The sequence below is a fragment of the Amphiura filiformis genome, chromosome 4 (assembly GCF_039555335.1).
Source record: "Amphiura filiformis chromosome 4, Afil_fr2py, whole genome shotgun sequence".
NCBI classification, from domain to species: domain Eukaryota; kingdom Metazoa; phylum Echinodermata; class Ophiuroidea; order Amphilepidida; family Amphiuridae; genus Amphiura; species Amphiura filiformis.
In genome coordinates, this window is record NC_092631.1 from 51,465,368 (window position 1) to 51,486,710 (window position 21,343).

Genomic DNA, 21,343 nt, shown 5'->3' on the forward strand with positions numbered 1-21,343 from the left:
AATCAACTGAAATTTTGGGAATAAACTTTTTTCATGGATATCTACTGACAAATGTCATAAAAAGAGGATGCTAGGATCACAAAATCCTCCTTTAAGGGATAAACCATAAGTTCAATGACATCCTCTAGAAATGCATGTGCTTTTGTTATATCCCCCCCCCATGTAAGAGTATGAAATATTGAAAATTCCAACCCGAAAGGTCAAGTTTGACTGATAATTTAACTACTTTTGTTACAAACATAATCAGGCTTTTTGACCCTCCCCCTATTACTTTTGTTTATAGGTCGTCATGAAATTATTTGTTTGTTCCGTTACTGTGACACAAATTCAATCTACATGACTATTAATATTACTTACAAATAATGTGAGTGTAATTGGTGTTACATAATTCATATAATGTAGTTTCCTCCTGAAGGCTTTTAATCTATTTATTTTAAACAATATGTATCAGATAACAATTATACATCTTTACAATGAGGATGTAACTTATTTCTTTACAATGCCAAGAGGAAGCATGTCTAAATTGCTGCTGCAAGGCCACTCATTATTCACCCATGAATATTCTTTAGTTCACTTATAATCTGTTAACTTTATGTGCATGTACAATGTGGCAAGCTATCAATATGCAAAATTATCCTCCAGGTTCTTGATTTTGAGAAAGGTTATATCACATTTCATGACAAAAAGAGGTCCAAATTATAATGAATTGTCTTAATTTTTAATGCCTTTTGGATGAAATTAAGCACAAAACAAAATGGAAACATTTCTACAGATTTTGGAACATTTTATTTTTGCAAATTTGATGCAAAAAATGAAAAATTCACATATTTTCCAGATTTTGTTAGAAAATTTTGGAAAGCACTAAGTCCAATAAAAAGGAAGTATAAGACAAAGTCAGAAGTGTTGCATAAAATTGATTCACTGAAATATAAATAAATCAGTAGACAATAGCCATCAATACCTATAAATATAAGGACTGTTTTTGGTACTCCATGGTTTTTTTTCCAACCCATCGCCACACCCTTCCTCCATGATTTATGGATATGGATCTTAGGCCTATATCTTAAAAGTTCCAATTCCAATATGTACATGTAACTATAAGAAAATAATCAATGTACCATGTGACGTCCTAGTAGTATAAAATGTAATTTTGAAATACAGCAAAAAATAACACCCACATCAGACAAAAGGAAATGACTCTTAATAAATAAAAGTTGACCACTTTATGTGGACCGATCACATTGTCTTTTACATCATGTTCATTCTATAGGCCTACATAATGGCTAATATTGGAAGTAATTAACAGTAATGATGATCCCAATGATACTTACTTGTGTGCATATTAATAGCTTGATCACTTTATGACACTGAAGCAATTACTTAAAGGGCCCTCACAATCACACCCACATAATTATTTATAAAGACAAGAAAAACAGAAAAAATAAAATTTAAATGTCCATATCACAGTGGTCATACAATACAAAGGCTTTTAAACAAAAATTTATATTTTTGACATTGTAAGATCTGAATGCAATGATAACAATACTTTATGAGCTTCAATATTTTCATATTCCTGTATTTTGCTCTTGACAAAGTACATGTGTACAAAATATGATCATTGTTGAACATTTCTAAAAAACAAGATAATCAAAATATATTGAACATTTTCTGAGCTTTATTGAGCATCTTTTTAAAACAAACCTGATAACATTTCAATATTTAAACATTTTCTGAAAACAATTTAATATAAATAATTCAATATTGAAAATATGAACTATCTGAGACCAAACAAACTGAAGACAACTCAATATTGAGCATTTTCTTGTGGTTTTCTATAAACAAACCTGATGATCATTCAATATTCCTGCGTACGGGCAGTTTCTAAAAACATCTATTTTATACAAATAATTTAAAATTGATCGAGTTGAACGTTTTCTGACAAACAAGCCTGAAATCTTACCAAAGCCAAAAAACAGGTGTCACATCCACTCAACAAGTTCACATATTTCGACTACTTCAATAGTTAATTTCAAATCCTAAACGAAAGAAATTTCTCACACAATTGTAGAAACTAAACACTTTGTTTGTCATCCTTTCTAGACGCACAGCTCAAATGTAATTTTACAACCATAGCGTATCCCCTTTCATCACTATATACCTCCTCTTCCAACGCATCTTTACACAATAATATCTTGACCCTGTCATTGCCCTGTCTGCACATTACAACATATGGTACAAGTATTATTACCAGCGGCAAATTAACTCTTTTCAAGTTTTCAACAAAAATATTTTCAAAGGATTTCATACATTTTTCAAAAAATATAAATTTTTGTATTTTCATCACCATTTTTGTATTTTCATCACCATTTTTTACATCAGTATGTAAAATACATTCAAAAGAGTACAAATATGCCCATGTTTTGTTCAGTAGTTCTTCAGCAGGTTGTTGATATAATTTTGATGAATGAAGTTGTATATTGAGCAAGATATTTAGCTCACTCAAGAGTAAGGGACCCACCCTTTTCCCTTGTAAGCCTTTGTTTAATAGTACCTCTTGAGTGTCGTGGGAAACACTTATACCGCTTGAGGGAATTTGTCCCCTGATCTCATAACAATTTTTATTCCCTCTTACTTTAGGCAACTACAATGGATCTGCACTTAAGTCGCATGCCCACTTGTGGCACTCGGAGAAAGTGCAATATGCTCCACATGTTTGTTTGTTTGTTTGCCAACTTGTTTGCATCCATATCATGATGGGGAAACTACTGATAGAGCATAGAAATATTATTTCACGTGCTTGGCTTACAATAATTCCATTGGGGTAGCATTTGGGAATAGCAGCCTGGAAATCCATATGCATTTGGCAGCAATATTGTGGGCTCTATTGCCTTACAGAAGATATGCAGCAATACTGAGCCAAGAGATTGGCGCAATCATGGAAGTAAGAGACATCAGTGGCTCAAAATACATTCTCTATCAAAGAAGCTCAAAGATGGGAGGCAAATGTTGCATCGCATTCACATATTTCCATTCCAGCCATTTGTTTTAGTTCCAATAAAACGGACAGTACAGGCCTATTATCCGGGCCTATTTGGATATCATTTTTCAAAATGTCCATAATTAACAAAGTATCATTTATTAATTGTTGAGACCTGGTTTGACTGGGTTTTTGAAACATCTTCTCAGCATTATGTTCTAAATTTGATTCTGTAAAGTGTAAACTCTAATTTAACTCGTTTCATGGTATGATCCTGATACAGTTATTGAACTTATTTGTAAATTATGTCCACCTTATTATCCTTATTCATAATATTAATGATCTGAGTAATAATAAATTGAATCACTTTTTAATGACCAGCTGGTGGAGGTGACTTAATAGGATGGCTATTTGATGCGGACATTGACCTGCATCTTGTGAGGCTATCTATTAAAGGAGTATTTCGTGATCCTAGCATCCTCTTTTTATGACATTTTTCAGTAGATATCCACGAAAAAGCTTATTTCCAAAATTTCAGTTGATTCCGATTTTATGCTTATGAGTTATGCATGATTATGTGTATTACACTGCTCCATAGACAATGTGTTGTAATTTCGTTCTGGTGCACCAGAACGAAATTCAAATTTAGCGATATTTTTTGCTAAACGAATTAATCTGCAAGAAATATTTGGTACATAAACATTATGTAGCCAGAGGTATCCAGTGGTGTAAAAATCTCAACTTTTTTTCGGAAAAGTGGGGGGATGAGGCTGTGGATCACGAAATGCCCCTTTAATTTTGCTTCCCATTTCTACAAGTCTGATTAATAATGAAACTAAATTTTGTTTACATGTCAATATATTTTATTCATGATCTCCAATCTGGTTTTTTTAGGCTGGTATTTGTTTGGTATTAAAAACCACCACCCTAACACACTCACCACCAGTGTTTACTCTCTACAGCTGGAAATTGGGTGTGTCAAATGAAGCATTTGTTTCACAAATTGGTCCAAATTGAGCTCAGAAAATTCTCATTTGTAAATCCATGTTTCATGAATAAAGCTTAAAATATATAAACCATGATATAATGTCACAATAAATTGTTAAATATCGCGATCAATATGCTCTGATTGGAATATCCGCATGATAATAGACCGACTGTTACGATGTTTGGATGGAATAACCGAAACTGAGATACCTACCTTTAGCAGTATAAAAACAAAATTGCATTTTTTAAATCAAATTGATAAAAATTTCAGCTATCTTACCTTTTGTGTAACATTTGCTATGGAATCTGGTTGTCCTATATCAAAGCAGATGACCGCTGCACTTATGTCAGCATACGCTAATGGCCTCACGCTGGCATACTCCGGTTTACCTATAGGGTGAAAAACAAAACCAAGAAGAGATGCCAAGTTAACACGGTTAAAATACAATTGGTAACGGTATCATTACATGGTGGGTATCAATGAGACCCACATTAATCTGAACCAATTCACATCCATGTAGATTTGTGCAATTTTTAATTTCAGCATCATTATTAAATGGGATCAGGACAAGAAAAGGGAAGTTGTCACTAAGGCGACAAAAAAACAGGGTCAGACTGACCCAGATTTTGCAGTTTGCGAGATTGCTTTTACTTTTTGCTAAAATCACCTGTTTTGGGGCCAAAATTTATTGATTTTGACTGAAAATTCATTACATTTTCAAAATATGTTTGCAAAAAAAAATCATCAAATTTTTGCCAAATTTTCAAGCTTTAGGTGATATTTTAGGGTCATTTTAGCATTCAGAAAAAAAAATCTTCACTGGCCTACTTCATCCGCCCGTAAAACAGGGTTCGTTTTTTTCATCGCCTAAGTAACAGAAAATAAACTTAAATATATAGTGTATCAGCACATAATCTGTGTTCAGCATTAGATAGTTCAATTTTACCCTAATTTAGCAAATAATTTAGGTTATTGATTTCCAATACTAGTCTCAGAAAAACAATTTGAAGCCAGTCAGTATATTTCTGCTAAGATGGTTGGGCGTCACTTTGTTACCAGTGGTTAACATAGGAAAAATAAACTATGTCCACCGGACAACCTATACAGCAGGAAATGTTGTTTGCCGGCCACAATTTCGGATCATGTCTTTGCTGTGTCAAGACTATGAAATGTATGTTTATGCACATGTATTAGTTTCCTGAATATGTGTGTCTTTATGAGGTGATCTACCAGACATCCAGGATAGTCGTTCTATGCTATGTAATTTAGGTTAAAGGAAGATTTCACACAGAAATCAAATGAGAAACATTTTAATAGATTGAATACTCTAAGATCAGTAATTTAGAGACCAAATCTGTACTATTGAAAATAGATGATATAACAGTGGCGGGCACCGTCCATGATTGGGGGGCACCGGGTCTGATGGGGGGGGGGGGCACAAGCCATTTTTCGACAATTTTCCTATGGGATTTTCTAAATTTTGCAATTGATTGGACATGTGCCCCCTCAACCTCCCGCCCCTATGACACTACGCCATTGTGATCGCAATGTTAAGCTTATCTGCTATTGAACTGTGTTGTGAAATAATTAGTCCTGCAAAATTGTGAATCTTTTACTCAAAGAGACATTGATTAAGCCTAACTATATCAGATGCTGAGTAGAATATGGACAAACATTGTGTCCGGGCACTGTGTATAATCATGATAATGTTAAAACCTGGACTATGACCAAAATTGAGGTGCATTTTTTGTAAAATATGCCCCTTTACTCTTCTACATCAATGCTGATTGATGCGGATTCAAATGCACCATGTAGCTAGTCCATCCAAAGGCTAACATAATAATACAACAATAGGAAGAGTTACATTACGCTTGTAGGTGAATCGTGTGGATATCCACAGACGTGCCATGCCAAACAAGGCACGTGTAGTTTTGTTTCATTCAACTTTTTTTGTACTTTTGGAACAGAAAACTGGCCAACTTAAAACCCACATAATGCTGCTTTAAAATGGAGCATGTGAATGTTTATTTTGTCAGTTGTATTGGTAATATTTGCACAGATATTTGGACTCAAGAAACTCCTAGTCCTATCTCAGTTTAATAAAAACAAAATCAGAGCTGCATGTACATTTATGGAGCAGATACATGATATTCATCAGTTTTTTTAATAAATTTCTATGTATCTCTAAATGCATTAACTTCCAATCAAGTGCAATGCTGAATGGTGATGATGCACTTTTCAACAAATATAGTTCCGGTACAAAGCTAAGACCTAAAAAATTGCTTAATTGGCATTACCCGGTCGACCCTAAAAATATGCCTGACCGTAGACTTTTTTTTGCAAAAAAATAAATCTAAAAAAAAAAAAAAAATTTAAAATTTAAAAAAAAAAAAAAAAATTTAAAATTGCCGACCGGCCTACCCTGTTTTTTTTTTTTATGTTACGCCAATCAAATTTTTTTTTTTTTTTTTTTTTAAGGATTCAAATAATTCACTATTTTCAGTTTTGAACTCATAAGAATGTTTTATCATCTTGGTTATGAACTAGGACTATTTTGTGACATGTAAAGTTTGTATGCGATTTCATCAGCATGACCTGATTTTGAGAAAACTAATTTACACCAGATTTTAAGAAAACTATTTCACATCTTTTTTTTCAATCGCAAGGATTTGTTTTTCCCCCAACAGGTTTGTTTTCTACCCTCATATCATTAATATCCTGACATTTAAGACTCAATTTGCAAGATACTGAGTGAAAATTTGCTATCACCCGTGAAACATTATCTTGATTACATCGAAATGAAAACCTAATACATTTGACAGCGATAGTAGCAGTAACACATATTGCAATGACTTACAATGAGATAGATAAACCCGTTTCGCAAATCAGGCACAAATAAATATACAGTGGCATGTGTTATCATCAGATTGCTTCCAGTCAAGAAATGTTAAACGTTTTTTGGAGCATCTAAGATGGCTTTGAAACTTCATCGTTCATTCTAATTTACTGAATAGAGTTGCTGACTTGATAATTGGGTCAGTGCATTCCGTAACTGCTTCATCCAATAAAGCAGATGTATGAGATGGTTGGGTGACATCATGAGTGAAATCTATCTTCCTGTAGACATATGCTGGAATGTTGTGTGTTGCTACCATTCTGCTACTCAACACTTTTCATCAAGTATCAGAGAAAACTAAAGATAATACAAACACTAATTTCTAATATTATATATTATTTCTAATAAAAAGGACAAACAAAATCATAAATTGAGTACCGTAATTCGAAATTGTATTGTCTCTTTGATAATAATAATTATATGATACATTCTTATGAAAAATAAGAAAAGAAAATGATGATCTTTTGATTTTTTTCTGGTCTCTTCAGGGGTGTCAGATGATGATTTTCTGATTCCCCTAATTTTCTAATTCTTCAGTCAGGTGAATCATTGCTCACTCAAAAATTCCATGAATTTTAATTTTCTTACCTGAATTTTCAATACTATCATCTAGCAATTGCACTGACTTTCAGCTACTTGAAATGGACATGTCTAAAGTGAAATGCATTTGGGTCAAATTACTTAACTCATGCATTTATGCATCAAGTAGCAATCTCCTTTACATAACCAAGTGCAAACTTTGAATAACCGCAATATGTTGCTTCAAACATATCAAGATGCTTTTGTGAATATATCAACTTATTTCAATGAATTCATGCACGAATGGCACAAATTCTTTCTGATGATAAATAAATGTGCTCTACAACATAGCAAAACAACATTCATGAGTTATGCCTGTTAATATTCAGGCTTAAATGGTTTAGCAGCCACAGTCAAAAGATCAAATCAAAAACTTTTTACCATCTCAGCACCTGACAATGTTGATAAATGCTTCAAAATATGGCATGGGAAATGATGTTGACAAGCGTGAAATACTCAAAACATCATTTGATACGCCAACTGATGGAAGGTATAAAAGCCAAGCAAAGGGAATCTAACAAAATTGCCCAAATTTGGAGAAATGGGAGCAATAAGCTTCTCAATTCAATTTACAGGTGCGTGTCAGGTGTCAAACGAGTTATTTCACACAAATTTGATGAGAAATATTTCAACCATTAAAGTTTGTAGAGTGAATTTATTCACATAATTAATAAAAGAATGTTGCTTGCAATAAACCAAATTATGGAATAAAGGTGTTTGTTTTAAGAACATTTAACATTTATCATTTTATGTTTATGTTGTGAGCATTAGAACTTCTATAATCATAGATATGATAGACACATACATCAAAATCAAGTGAAAATCAAGGACATCAAAAATTGAGTTTGGCCAATAATTGAGTTAAAGACAGGGTCACTGTCTGCATCAGGTATTGTGCTTGAACCTAACGAACTTAGCGTATCCCTTTTCTACCCAATTTCATATTTGTCTACAGGCTAACAATAACATTATTAAAGCTTGTGATATTTGTTGTCTAAGTATATGGTGCTTTTATTAAGATTCCTTGAGTTTCTAGCAGAAAAAAATCATTGTACTCATTTTTATTTTTCTCCAGAGCAAATTGCAAGGATCTCAGCAAGTTTATGTTTTTTCCAGAACTGCATGAGTTCATGTAATGAGATGAAAAAACAAATAGTCAATAAATTCTGACTGACCAACCCATCTACAAAATCAACTAATACCAAACAGGGGCGGATCCAGGAATTTTCAATAGGGGGGCACATAGCCACCGCCGCCCACACAAAGTCAGATGCCGCTCTGCAAAAATACACAAAGTCAGACGCCACTCTGCAAAAATTGGGGGGCCGGGTGTGCCCCCCCTAAATCCGCCCCTGCCAAATTACATCACATAATATTTTTTAAATGGGCAATCTTTACTTTATTGCCAAGGCATCAAACAATAATAGTTGAACCTGACCTGAAAAGATCCAGCAGCCACAATTGACACTTTGAAAAGGCAGGTATTATGATAAATGACGATCACAGCAAACAATAAGACAACCTTGGCATCTTCACAAACATAAGCAACTTTTTTACTTCTAAACTTGTCATCTATAATAATCTAGGCCTATATTCCAAACCAGTATACCAAATTACAAACAACTTTAATAATATTACAAGTGTAACATCAAATAGGTTGCAGTGTTAGCTCTCTCAAATCAGGGATATCAGGGAGATTTTTAACAAGACTTATCATTAACCTCACCTAGAAAATACATGAAATTTACTTTATCAATTTGCATATTATAGCTTTAACTTACAAGTCTGACTTAACCATCTTACATGATTTTAACCTACTAAGGTTTCAAAGCAGACACAAATCCTCACGAATGACCCACTTTTAAATCCAACCAGGGATAGGTGAAATCACACATGTTATAATGGTCCACTTTTATGTGACAAAATATCAAGGGTTACTGCAATTAAGAAGGCCCCTCTGCAATATAGCTGCCATGTGTTGTATTGTTAAATGTATATAATAAAGAATGCAGAAATTGTGAAAAAGTCTATCTGGCAGCTATGGCTTTCTATATTTCCTCTTGATATTACAACCGTCATGTTTTTCATAGGAATATGCTATGCATTCTAGTTTGTTAAGAGTACTATTCACATACAAATTATACATATTAAGTGCATCATCCATTATAAATGAGACTGGTTGATAAGCTTCCCTCATCCCCATCTCATCCTTATCAGATCTGTGCGCCATCCATCAAACAGTTGCAGATCTATCGCATTTGAATCCGACACCATGAAGTACAATTCTTCAAATGGAATGTTCTCGTTTTGGTTCTGAATTTACTAACTAATAGATTTCACAGCAAGATATATTTTTTACTTGTAGAGTTCAATTTGCAAAAGAACAGCACCATAGACCCTATTTGATCGCACTTAACATTGAAGGAGCAGACAAAGACATTTTCAAGTAACATTCTGTGCCTCTCGCTGTGCCTGAAACACTTGATCAAGTATCAAATTGATTTCATGGGACAAAACAAGGAACTCAAGAAAAACATCCTAATTCTGCGCTTGTCGCAGCTTCTTATAAACACACAAAAGTGATGCTACTGAAAACAACCCCCAGGTCCAGCAAACAATTGAGATGAAGTCCCTGACTTGTCAAAGCTCCTTATAGCCACACAAAAGGTGATGCTGCTGAAGAGTGCTTCTGGGGACCAGCAAATAATTGAGATGGATACTGTTAATATTGGACAGCAGGAGTGTTGAAATAAGAGAAATACTTGAGCAAATGAGGAGAGACAAAATCTAAAGAGATGGGTCAAGTATGGACTATAGGATTCTGTTGACCCACTTGTATGAACAGACAGTTACTTCTTGAATTTTAATCCTATCCCTTGTAGCTGTTATCCTCTATCTATTACTTTACCTTCAGGCGTCAGCAAAAAAGTATCCATTATTTTATGCGCAACTCATGTAATTTGCAACAAAGTATTGAGAAAAATTTCTTCATTTTTTATTTTAATCTGAATAATAAAACCATCACTCATTCTATCATGCCAGAACCAAACTGTTCAAAATAATCTTTCTTTTGATGAGTATTCGGCTGAGGAGAGATATTCCTATAACACAAAGAGGGCTGTATCACACTTTAAAGAGCTAGCTGTAGGCCTATGTATCTCTAGACTTAAACATAAAGTGGAGTTGACAGTAAGACATCCTGCCAAAACATCGGAAGTGCCTTTGTGTCGGCTTTTTGTGTTCTAATTATCATTGCCACTTACAAAGTTCCTTTTATTCTACCATATTCTCTATGATGATTTTGATCAAGATTGAAAAAAACCACACATTTGAATGCCTTCTCATTTACCTTTTGTAAAAGCCAAACATGCTAAATGAGAAGTCATTCAAAGTCCTGAAATACATGTTAGGAATAAAATGTGACTCCTCGCCACAACTGAGCCCGGATGTCGCCAGTGCCACTATTGAGATATGCTCCATCGAACTTAACAATAAACAATAGGAAAGAAAGGATTTATTGACTGTTTTATTGATTTTTCACTACTTAAATGTCAAGTACTATAGACATGATATACATCATTTTAAAGCTAATTTCAAGCAGAATATTTTGGTTGAATATCTCAAAAATGATGATTGGCGACATCCGGGCTCAGTTGTGGCGAGGAGTCACAAATATGCTATATTTCTAACAATTTTCTTGCTAATTTGCTACAATTACCTTAGTAGATGCATGAGAATGGCTTTTTAGAAAACTGCCTGAAAAAGTGTGTGAATTCGGCCTTAAAAGGCCCAAAACAGGTTGAAAAAATAAAACTGCATAAATTTGGACAATAAAACTGCCTGAATTCAGGAAAAAGCCTGAATATTCTCATTCCTGATAGTAAAGGGCCACGTGACTGTAAGATAGTATGAGATGCATGGATGGTGTGAAACTTTACCTATTATTTAAAACATTTTTTAATACTCAGTCCTCTGATTCTTCTCTACACAAAACCTAATACAGGCTCACTAAATGTCAAGGAAAACTTAACAACAGATTTTATGTGAATAATTAATAGACAATAAACATGACATCAGTTTAACCATTATTTTACTTTTAAGTCTATTAATGTCAAAATACTCCTTGATATTTACCTAAATCAGGATGAGCATATTTAATTTTAGTTCACTTTATAATAAAATGGAGTTAGTATATCAGTTGAAATTTACTTACATTTAAAGAATTTATGAAGAATTGGATCGAGTCAGAAGTGAATGAGTTGTTATGACACAATGACATTTACAATCAGTGCTATTTAGTATTTAAAATATTAACAACAGCTAGTGGATGGTTTGAAAAAGTTTAAAAAAAGAAAAATTGGGGAAGCAGTCCACAGGCTTATCTGCTTCAGCATATTTGGCAGCCCTTGAAATATACAGTAAAGTGATAAATGTGATCTGGAGGGGGGGGGCAGCCCAGTCAAAATACTTGCTCCCCCAGTAAAACAGTACAAACTGCAAAATGTCCACTTTTTGCTGTAATTTCACAAATTTTCATAACATTTTTTTTGGGGGGGGGGAGATCACCCCCAGTCAAATTACTTGCACCCCCAGTAAAAACTACAACAATTGCAAAATGACCTCTTTTTGCTGCAATTTTGAGAAAAAAATTTTGCCTGGCCTGAAATTCACTTTTCCCCCATGCCCCCCTCTCCCAAAATTTGTTTTCTACAATCTGTTACAAGATTCTTTCCTTTTATGCATTTTCCATCCTGTATACGGCGTGCGATGTCAATCTTGTGCATTGGACCTTGTGGAAAATAATACATGCTGGACGGTTAGCAGTACCCTTAACCTGTAAAAGGAAATCTGCTAAATATTATAGTGCCGCTTCTGCCAACAATGGGCTATTCCATTTAAAATCCACACTACCCCTGTGGAAGATTTTGGAAATATGTTCCACAGGGGGAGTATGAATTTCAAATGGAATGCACATTAGGCAGCTCCATTTGAAACTCACCCTCCCTCTGTGGAAGATTCAGGTTGAATCTTTCTCAGAGGGTGTATGAAAATCAAATGGAGCTGCCTAATGTACTAATTCGATTGAAATTCATACTCCCCCTGTGGAACATATTTCCAAAATCTTCCACAGGGGTAGTGTGAATTTTAAATGGAATAGCCCAATATCTTTATTCCATTGGTAACACTTAGAGAAAAAGTGTCAGTGTGAAAAATCAAACATTCAGTCTCGACACCCTAATCGCTTTAATATTTCAAAAGCACGTCAGATAGAATTCCCATTAAGCTATTTTAAGACGAGATGGATTAATTTTTAATTAATTTATATTTCCTTCCTTCCCCGTTGATCTAAAACAATCAGATGCAGTTATAGCATCAACCAATGTGACCTCATCCAAACTGACGTATTATAATATGATACCAAATCATCCTAGTTAACAGGTCATGACCCTATCTGTATGATTATAGGGATTACGGCTTCTCAAATACTATAAAGCGGTAATTTTTGTGCTTGTGAGTTTTTGTGCTTTGCCAATGCTTAGCTACTCTATACTTGTTTTCAAATTTGTGATTTTGAATATTCTCACATTGTCCTATATGCATAAAAGAACATGATTACACATTTTTGTAACCAAAAGTGCAGCTCATTTCACATTGGGACACTTTATTTTTTAAACAACATGACCACAAGATGACCGAAAAGATCATAATTCTATATTAATTTCATTTTTAGATGAAATTACCTGAATCATACAACATCAATTTTATTATCACTTAATTGAATAGCTACAGACACAAAATGGGCCTATTAAAAAACACAGCTTTTGATGAAAACCCAAAAAAGGCAAGATTATAATTAATATATATCACTTTCTCTGCTCATCATCCATTTATTCATAAAATACCTCAAAGCCTAACCATACACAATCATATTCAAAATATATAGTATATAGCAAATGATACATTTCTATTCAGGCATAAAGCATACTTTAAAAATGGCATAATTCTAAATTTTCTATCATTTGCCAGTTAGATTCATCATCACCTCGTATACTATCCATCCCACCTTACACGGTAGCGCATCAAGCTAGCTAGCAGTGTGAAGACAGACTCGCTTCCAGGTTGGATTAGTATTGGTGTAATCGCATGGACCAATTACTTCCTTGACGGATTTACCACTTAACCGATCCCAGGTCTTTGGCCAAATACTGTCAAAGTGGAATTTTTTGCGCTATATTTATTTTCGCACTTTTCACGTTCCAAGCAGCGGCCACCGCGAAAATAACAATGCGCGATTATGTTTCTTTTGTATATAAGTCAATATATGGAAGCTAAGAATCATGAATTTAAAAGCAAGTGAAACAGTTCAAAATTAGCAAAGTGAAAAATTTAATCACACACAAAATTCTGTTAGTCAGTACACGGATGATAGCCATAGCAAATATGTAGCGAGTATCACATACCCCCGAAAGAGTAGATGAATATACATCATGAAAGAATCAACAATTTCTTCACAAAATGTATCAAATGTATGTAAATGTTAGAAAATTCTTGCCTTTTATTTAAAAAATAAAAGTAATCCACCAAATAATTTTCATGATGATGAATTGTGACGTCAAAGTGTTTGCATAATCACTGCACTGCAGCTACAGTATAATCTGCGGTCAACTTGGTCAACAACAATCCAATTTGCAAATAGTTTGACGTCACGGCTCAGGTGTATTAAGTTTCTCCGTTTATAGAGAAAAATTGACATGTCTCACAAGCTCGCAAGGTGTCAGAAAAAAATTGAAAAATTAAAAGGAAAAATGACAAAATTTTGAAAAAATATAACACAAAAAAGAAATCCTGCATAGCACATAACTTTTTTTTTCAAACTGAGGGGAGGGAGGGCTAGCCTAATTAATATAAGAAAATGTAACATTTACATACATTTAACAAATTGAATAAAGTTAAAGAATCAGGCAACACTTGCAGAATCATGCCGCTAGACAGATTTAAAATTATATTTCACAATGCTAAAGGAACATCATATATTTATCATATCTATCGGGTAAGTATCTGTATGATCTGTTATGTCTTTCAGTCTTTATTTCATCTGTAAAAGCTCAATGACCTCAAAATTTGGGCTAAAGACATTATTATTTTCATTACTATATTTATAATATATGTTTCATATTGCATCTATTCTAGATGATATTAGTATCAAGAATGGTTTCAAATTTTGATATTTTTGAGCCTGCCGATAGAGCACTTCCTAAAAAAAGAAAACATATATGATTCATACAGATATGTAATGTAATAATTTGAATTCAAATATTCATTTCCTTTCACACTTCACACATTAAACATGAATTAACAATATCAGATACATATATATTATGACTGTGATATTCAACATGATCCATAATATTTGAGTGCAAGTAATATCATTCAGTAATAGCTGCTGTAAGCCATTGGAATTTTGAATGGAATATGAGGTATTTTGGAAATTCTCTAGAAGCATGTTTTAAACAGATTATTTGAGTAAGGCCATATATGCCTTTTGTTTGAAGCTAATTGGATATACGGTTTTCATAATACACACATTTTAAATTTCTTTGTATTGTATTGTTTTGATCAATAATCAATGTATAGTTTTATGAGCAAATATGACTTGAAAGTGCTCATTAAATATAATAATACGTAATTTTTGCCAACATGTTGATGAAATTTATTTTGTTTGGGTCTGACAACCCTGAATAACCCAAAAAGCTTCTTGAGAAGATCTGTGTTGGGTCCATAAGAACACCGGGATGGGTTGGGACAGTCAGGGATTCTTCTCAAAACTAACTGCAAGCTACATGTACATGTACAGATTTTGCTATTCTCTACACAGGACTGATGGCTTAATGTCCCCTCCAAAGGACAAAATTTTCTCATGGTTCATTTACCCAACTCTAATTAGAAATGGGGAGAGGGGAAGTATGAATTTAATCTACAGATGTTGCCAATTATATCCCAGAAAGTTTTCCACCATCGGGAGTTGAACCTGGGTCCACTTGCACCAGAAGCAAGAATTCTAACCACTGAGCCATGCTCTTCTTCTACCACACATGGGTGGCTTGTTTGGGGTGCCCTGTATCTTCCCGGCTCCTGTCCACATGTATAAATCATAGTGCGAAGACAACTCAAATTCAAATGAGAGAAAACTTATCTGAAACCATCCACTATTACTAGTTACATCCAAGTCCTTGTGATCACAGAAGCTCATCAAGGCACAATTCCAAATAAATTATTTTTCCTGGTATCGAAAAAATTCCTTAACAAGTTACCTTGGTTATTATGTACTACATTTGGTAAATTTTAAGAATGCAATACTGCAAAAAGCAGCTAATCTTTTCGAACATTGTAACATCTCAAGCTGTATATCGTATCCCAACAAAATCTTATAAATGTCATACCAACAATGAGTTCGGTATATTCATAGTATTGAAATGAAGCCATATTCATAACCAATTTGAATGCAAATTGACTTGTATTTTCTATACTAAAATTGCAACACCTCTCGAACAAGAGTGCCCCACTTGAGTTACATATATATGCAGAGAAAGTTAGATATTGTGATCAGTATCTGAAGTGCAACGCCCGATATGAAATCATAGCGGCAAAACATCAGTGTATGTTACCATAATTTCCATTTATCATAGGTCATTAATACATTCTGAGTAGCAAAATTTGACTTTGTAAGTTAAGAGATTCTGAAGCCTCCTCACATTAAAAAGGCTATCTTAATGCTCTACTAAATGTTAGCCATAGACTTCAACATAAAAAGTCAAAGTTTTTAGATATTTTCCCAAAATATCAAGAGCTATCTTAAGAACCACTGAACCAATACTAGGCTTGTTTGTACTCATTGTAATGCATTTGTCATGCTGATTCCAAATATTGTCATGAACATTTACAATTTTGAAATTTTTGAAAAATATAAACCAAATTTGAAACTTGTCGTCTGCATGCAGTCGACATCCGTGTGGTGGAGAGAGTTAAGAGCCATTTTGGTAATTACTACTAGGTATGTTTGTAATCATTTTGTATTTTTCAGCTTTTCGAATGGAGTTGAAATGTTTAATTTTTGAGTTAAAAATATCCCATTTTGATCTAACTAGATGTATAGACAATGCAGACATCCAAGAGGTTAACCCCATGGGCAATACTGCCTTTTTCACAGAGCCCCTGATTGGTTAATTATATGATATAATCATCAGACTAACCAATCAAAATAGACCTTATAGATCTCTTAGCAAGTTTAAGCTTAATTCCATAAGCCCAATTTACCAGTGGCATAACCGGGGTGTGGGGGGGGGAGTGGGCAGAGTGCTCCCCACAGAAAATTTTCAGGGACAAATGATACAGAGCAAAATGTCCTTAAAATGACCAAAAATGGGACAAAAAATTCAAAATTGACAATGGGGGTGAAATCTGGCTTTCCCCCAAAACGGGCATGTAAATCTGGCCTTTACCCTCTAAATGTGGACGAAAATTTGACTTTGCCCCCTCACACCAAAATCCTGGCTATGCTATGCCACTACAACTGATTATTCTTATTATATCTCCGATTGGCTCAATACATGATATTTCTTTGTAACTAATCAAAATAACAGTTTACTTTAATGCAAATCTCAATCTCTCAAGTAAACCAATCATTTTTTCCTTCTTGTATAAACATGTTAAAAAATGAAATAAACCAACATGTATGTAAAATAAATCCTATGCCGCTATTTTTCAACGATGAAATGTTTTTATGGGGTTTATTGAACTAAAAACCATTAATAAAATTCAAATTCCTCTGCACGTCATATTTACACAAAGACACGGCACACAAAAACAGCGAGTAAAATAACTTGACAGTCGCTGATCTCTCCTCCAATCACCCTACCCTTTACCATCCGCATGCGAGTGATTGAACGGATTCCTCAACTTGTTAACAAAAGCAAATCCAACGGGATTTGTTTGCCAAAAATAAATTTCTGTCTATGATAGCGAGGAGAAACAGAGTAAACAACAAGAGCAAGGATGATTGGTTTTTGGCGTATTTTGTTTTCTCTGTGATGATTGCGGTTTACTTGCCGCAAAACAATATACATGTAGTAAGTTAAAGGGAAGAGGTGTTATAAGGTTAGTAACCTGCTTGCACTTCAGTTTTTAAAAATAATTAATTTTTTGGGGAAGTGGGTGCCATGATCCCGGGCAAACGTTTGAGGAAATTGCCTACGTATCCATTTCTAGGTACAGTCAGGTGCCCTTTAAAACATATGGCAATTTGCCTTAAAATGTTCCTTATTTATAGTGACAAAATCATTTGAAAATGTATATATATTTATATCTCTTCTACAGAAAAAAAAAGATTAAAAATAGTTATCACACCTCTCTCCATTTTGTTCCATTTTTGTTGTTGATTTTTTAAAGTACAATTTGGATACCTCTTTATAACTTAGTATCATAGACCCTGTTCACATTAGAAAATTTTCTTCTTTCGACGAACCTCAAACGAAGATTAAAAATCGTTTTTTCCTAATGTGTACGCATTTTTCTTCCTTCGACGAAGATTAAAATTGCTTCGTTCAACAAAGCTAAAAAGGTTGTTTCGTTCAGCGTATAATAAATGTGTACACATGCTTAATTAGTTAATGTTAGATGGGAAGGATAAAGCAAAATTAACCTAATTCAGAGAAATTCTGTGACAAAACCAATCAATAAAATGTACATGGGTTTTGAAGCAAATGCTGTCAAATGGGAAAGGTTCAAGAAAATTCCACCCCTAAATCTCGATCAACATCCCTTTCCACTTATAAATTAATTGGTTTGTGTTTTACAAATTCAACAACAACATGACAGGTACGCGAGTTAAAGTAGGCTATTTTTAACTTACTCTGATCTTGTTATGGATAGACAGTAAGATAGGCCAGATTACTCTTTAGTTTTAGCACATGCCCTACTTTACCCATCTCCAGAAAGTGGGAATTTTCCACAATATTCATTTTCATTTTCGTTTTCTGTGTTGTGCTCTTCTAAGTTTGTGTGAAATTATAAGCACAAAAAACTGTGTATCTAGCATGTAAGTCAATGTAGAAAACAGGCGGCGAGTGGCATGATAGAGCCGGCAACTTGTGAAACCGCCCGGCCGTACACATTTTCTATATACTCGGTTAGTTTTGTGGGATTCATTATCGAACCCCAACGGTTTTAGCTTGTATTTATATTATTTATTAACATAGGCCTATTTGTTTGTGATATTTCTAGCGTTTTAAAATTTCAAAATAATCCCATTCAATTACACGGTTGACGATGAAAATTTACTGAATTTAGAGAATGCACGGCGATCACCTGCCTGGTAGAAAACAAGAAAATAAGTGAATCTAAAAACAAGTGAAAATGTTTTACATTTTGCAGCACAAACATTTACACTATGGACCACAATAGCCTCATCCCAATGGCATAGTCCAATAACCTCAATTACATAATCATAGTGCAAATTTTGACCTCAAGTTGCAGAGTATGAATTTTTGTACCCAAATTTTCAAAGGTCATTCAATGAATGTACAAATGTATTGGGGTTTAAGAACTGTGCCTCTGATAGATGAGCATGTTGTGGATCCTAGTGTTAATCGAACAAAAATCACCACTTAAATTTATCAACAAGGAAGGGAGGACCCATTCAATCAACCTGCATAAAATCATTGTAAACGTGGTAAAAGGATCTTTCAAATACATGATGTCAACTTGTAGAGAAAAGAAAACGATTCTGACAGACAGACAGACAGACAGATGGACAAGACAGACAAACGTAATTTCAGTCTACTCAATCATTCTTATTTTCTGCTTCATCCACATCAGTCCCATTCATTCAGAACAGTACAACATCTTTAAATGAAATTAAATTGGAAAGTTTTTTTTTTTTTTTATGTTTCTGTGTTTTTTATTTTCATAAGATATCACACAAAAAAGAATTACAAAGCAATCATAAAAAAAAATCACAAAAGATCACCAAAAACAAACGAAAAATTGCACAAATTTAACACTAGTGATACAATCCAGCAACAAATGTTGAAAAATCATAGCATACCTCATAGCATGGATCATGCAGCCATCAAAACTTAATGAAATAGATACAGCAAAAATTACAAATCAAACCTCCATTTACGGAAATGGGCAGAAAGCTTGTCTTTTCCCTTTAACAGATGGCCCAATCAAGTCCTTTCTACATGCCACTAGGTGGGTCAGCATGGTCAGTACCCTAAAGTCTGTACCCTGCTTTATATGGATCCAATTACCATCTCCATCCTCACTGCATCCTTAGGTACCATGGATACTGATGCTCAGGTTAAGGAGGACATTTTCACACAATTGATTTGTTCACAATTCACTGATTATTAACCGACTCATGTTCATTTGTTTTTAAATTCAGTATTTTAAGCTTCCTTAGAGCTACACATTAATATTGTTGTGCATTAATTGCTACTTTTGCTGTGCTGCTTGGCGCTTGAAAAGTGCAAAAATAAACAAACTGCAAAATTTTCATCTTTTGCAGTCTACTAAACTCAACTGGCCATATAAAGGCGGTCTACTTTTTTCTCTCTAAAATTTCCCTTTCCTTAATTTTCAAAGAAGAAAAAACAAATCCCAGGTGTAAAGGAATCCACATCCCTTTCTCTTGTTCATCAGACCCCATCGGCACGGAATCAATCGCAGTCAACTTCAGACCCACAAGGGCTGCAACATCAAACTTGAATCAGCCGCACTTGTTCCCATATTTGTTACAGATCAGCATGATCAGGAAGACCATGTTTGCCTATGGGTAAATTTCATTGCTGCTTTGTTTTTACAATTTATTATAGCGAGAAAAAAAAAATCAGATTCTTTGCAAGTATCGGTTTTCCATTTTGATAAATTAACTCATAATTGCGGATTACAAATATATGAGGATTATAAAAACTTGGACTGATTATTCTAGAATTGGTTCAATTTCATTTGATGCAGGCTTAGAAGTGAAGATTTAATATGCCGATGGGACAGTTCATTTTTATAAAAAGAGAGTTGAGAAGTTTCAGATTATTTTATTCCCAATGTTGAGCTGAACCTCTGAACAATTTACTTGATTATAAATGCATAATATAGAATTACTTCAACCTGCTACACTTTCAACAACAAAAAAGAATGCCTAGAGGGAAATTTCTAGTATTTGTTTTCTTTAAGGATACATAGATTTGAAAAAAATGAGCTCGCACTTTTTTAATTTCAAATTTGATGAAATTACCTCATAATTGTCGGTCATGAATCATTCAGTATGCGAGTAAGAGTCGGCACTTGTAGAGGAAGACAAGGCGCAAGTAAATCTCATCATCATGCACAAAATTTAATATTTTAATCACATTTTGCCAAATCACTCTCACCTTTCATGCATGCTTCATAAGATGGAGTCATTAATCATGACCAAACTTCTCTCTTTTTTCCTTTTTTGACAACCAATTTTCATCACCATACTTCAAATTTTACCAATTAAGATTCATCAAATTTCAAGATTTTATTGGGATATACATGAGAAGAATATATTAAACTTTTATATTAAAACCTTTTTCATACTCTCGTATATTAAACATTTTGAGAGTTTTCTACAATTTGTGAGTGATGCACATCTCATCAGCTAGATTGTCAAACACCTTTTTAAGTTCCAAGCAAGGCGATCATCCCCTCAAGCTTGAGCCTTACATTTTCTTGAAACGATTGTAAATTTTCCTTTTTCTATTTTGAAATAACAAATCAATTATACTCCAGAATCCTTGAGGTAAAAAAATTCACTCAGAATTTCAAGATCCTCACATGAATTCAGACCTGATGGTACAGTTATATTGGTCAATCTCAAGTC

The 21,343-nt window shown here is 33.9% G+C and overlaps 1 protein-coding gene across 1 annotated transcript in view; it reads right to left on the reverse strand.

Moving 5' to 3' along the window:
• The window catches only part of LOC140151039 (rho-related GTP-binding protein RhoN-like), an 86,374-nt gene that overhangs the window by 22,372 nt on the left and 42,659 nt on the right, over positions 1–21,343 (reverse strand). Inside the window, exon 3 of the mRNA XM_072173230.1 lies at positions 4,245–4,354. Coding sequence (XP_072029331.1) covers positions 4,245–4,354 — 110 coding nt within the window. The remainder of the gene's footprint in view (positions 1–4,244; positions 4,355–21,343) is intronic.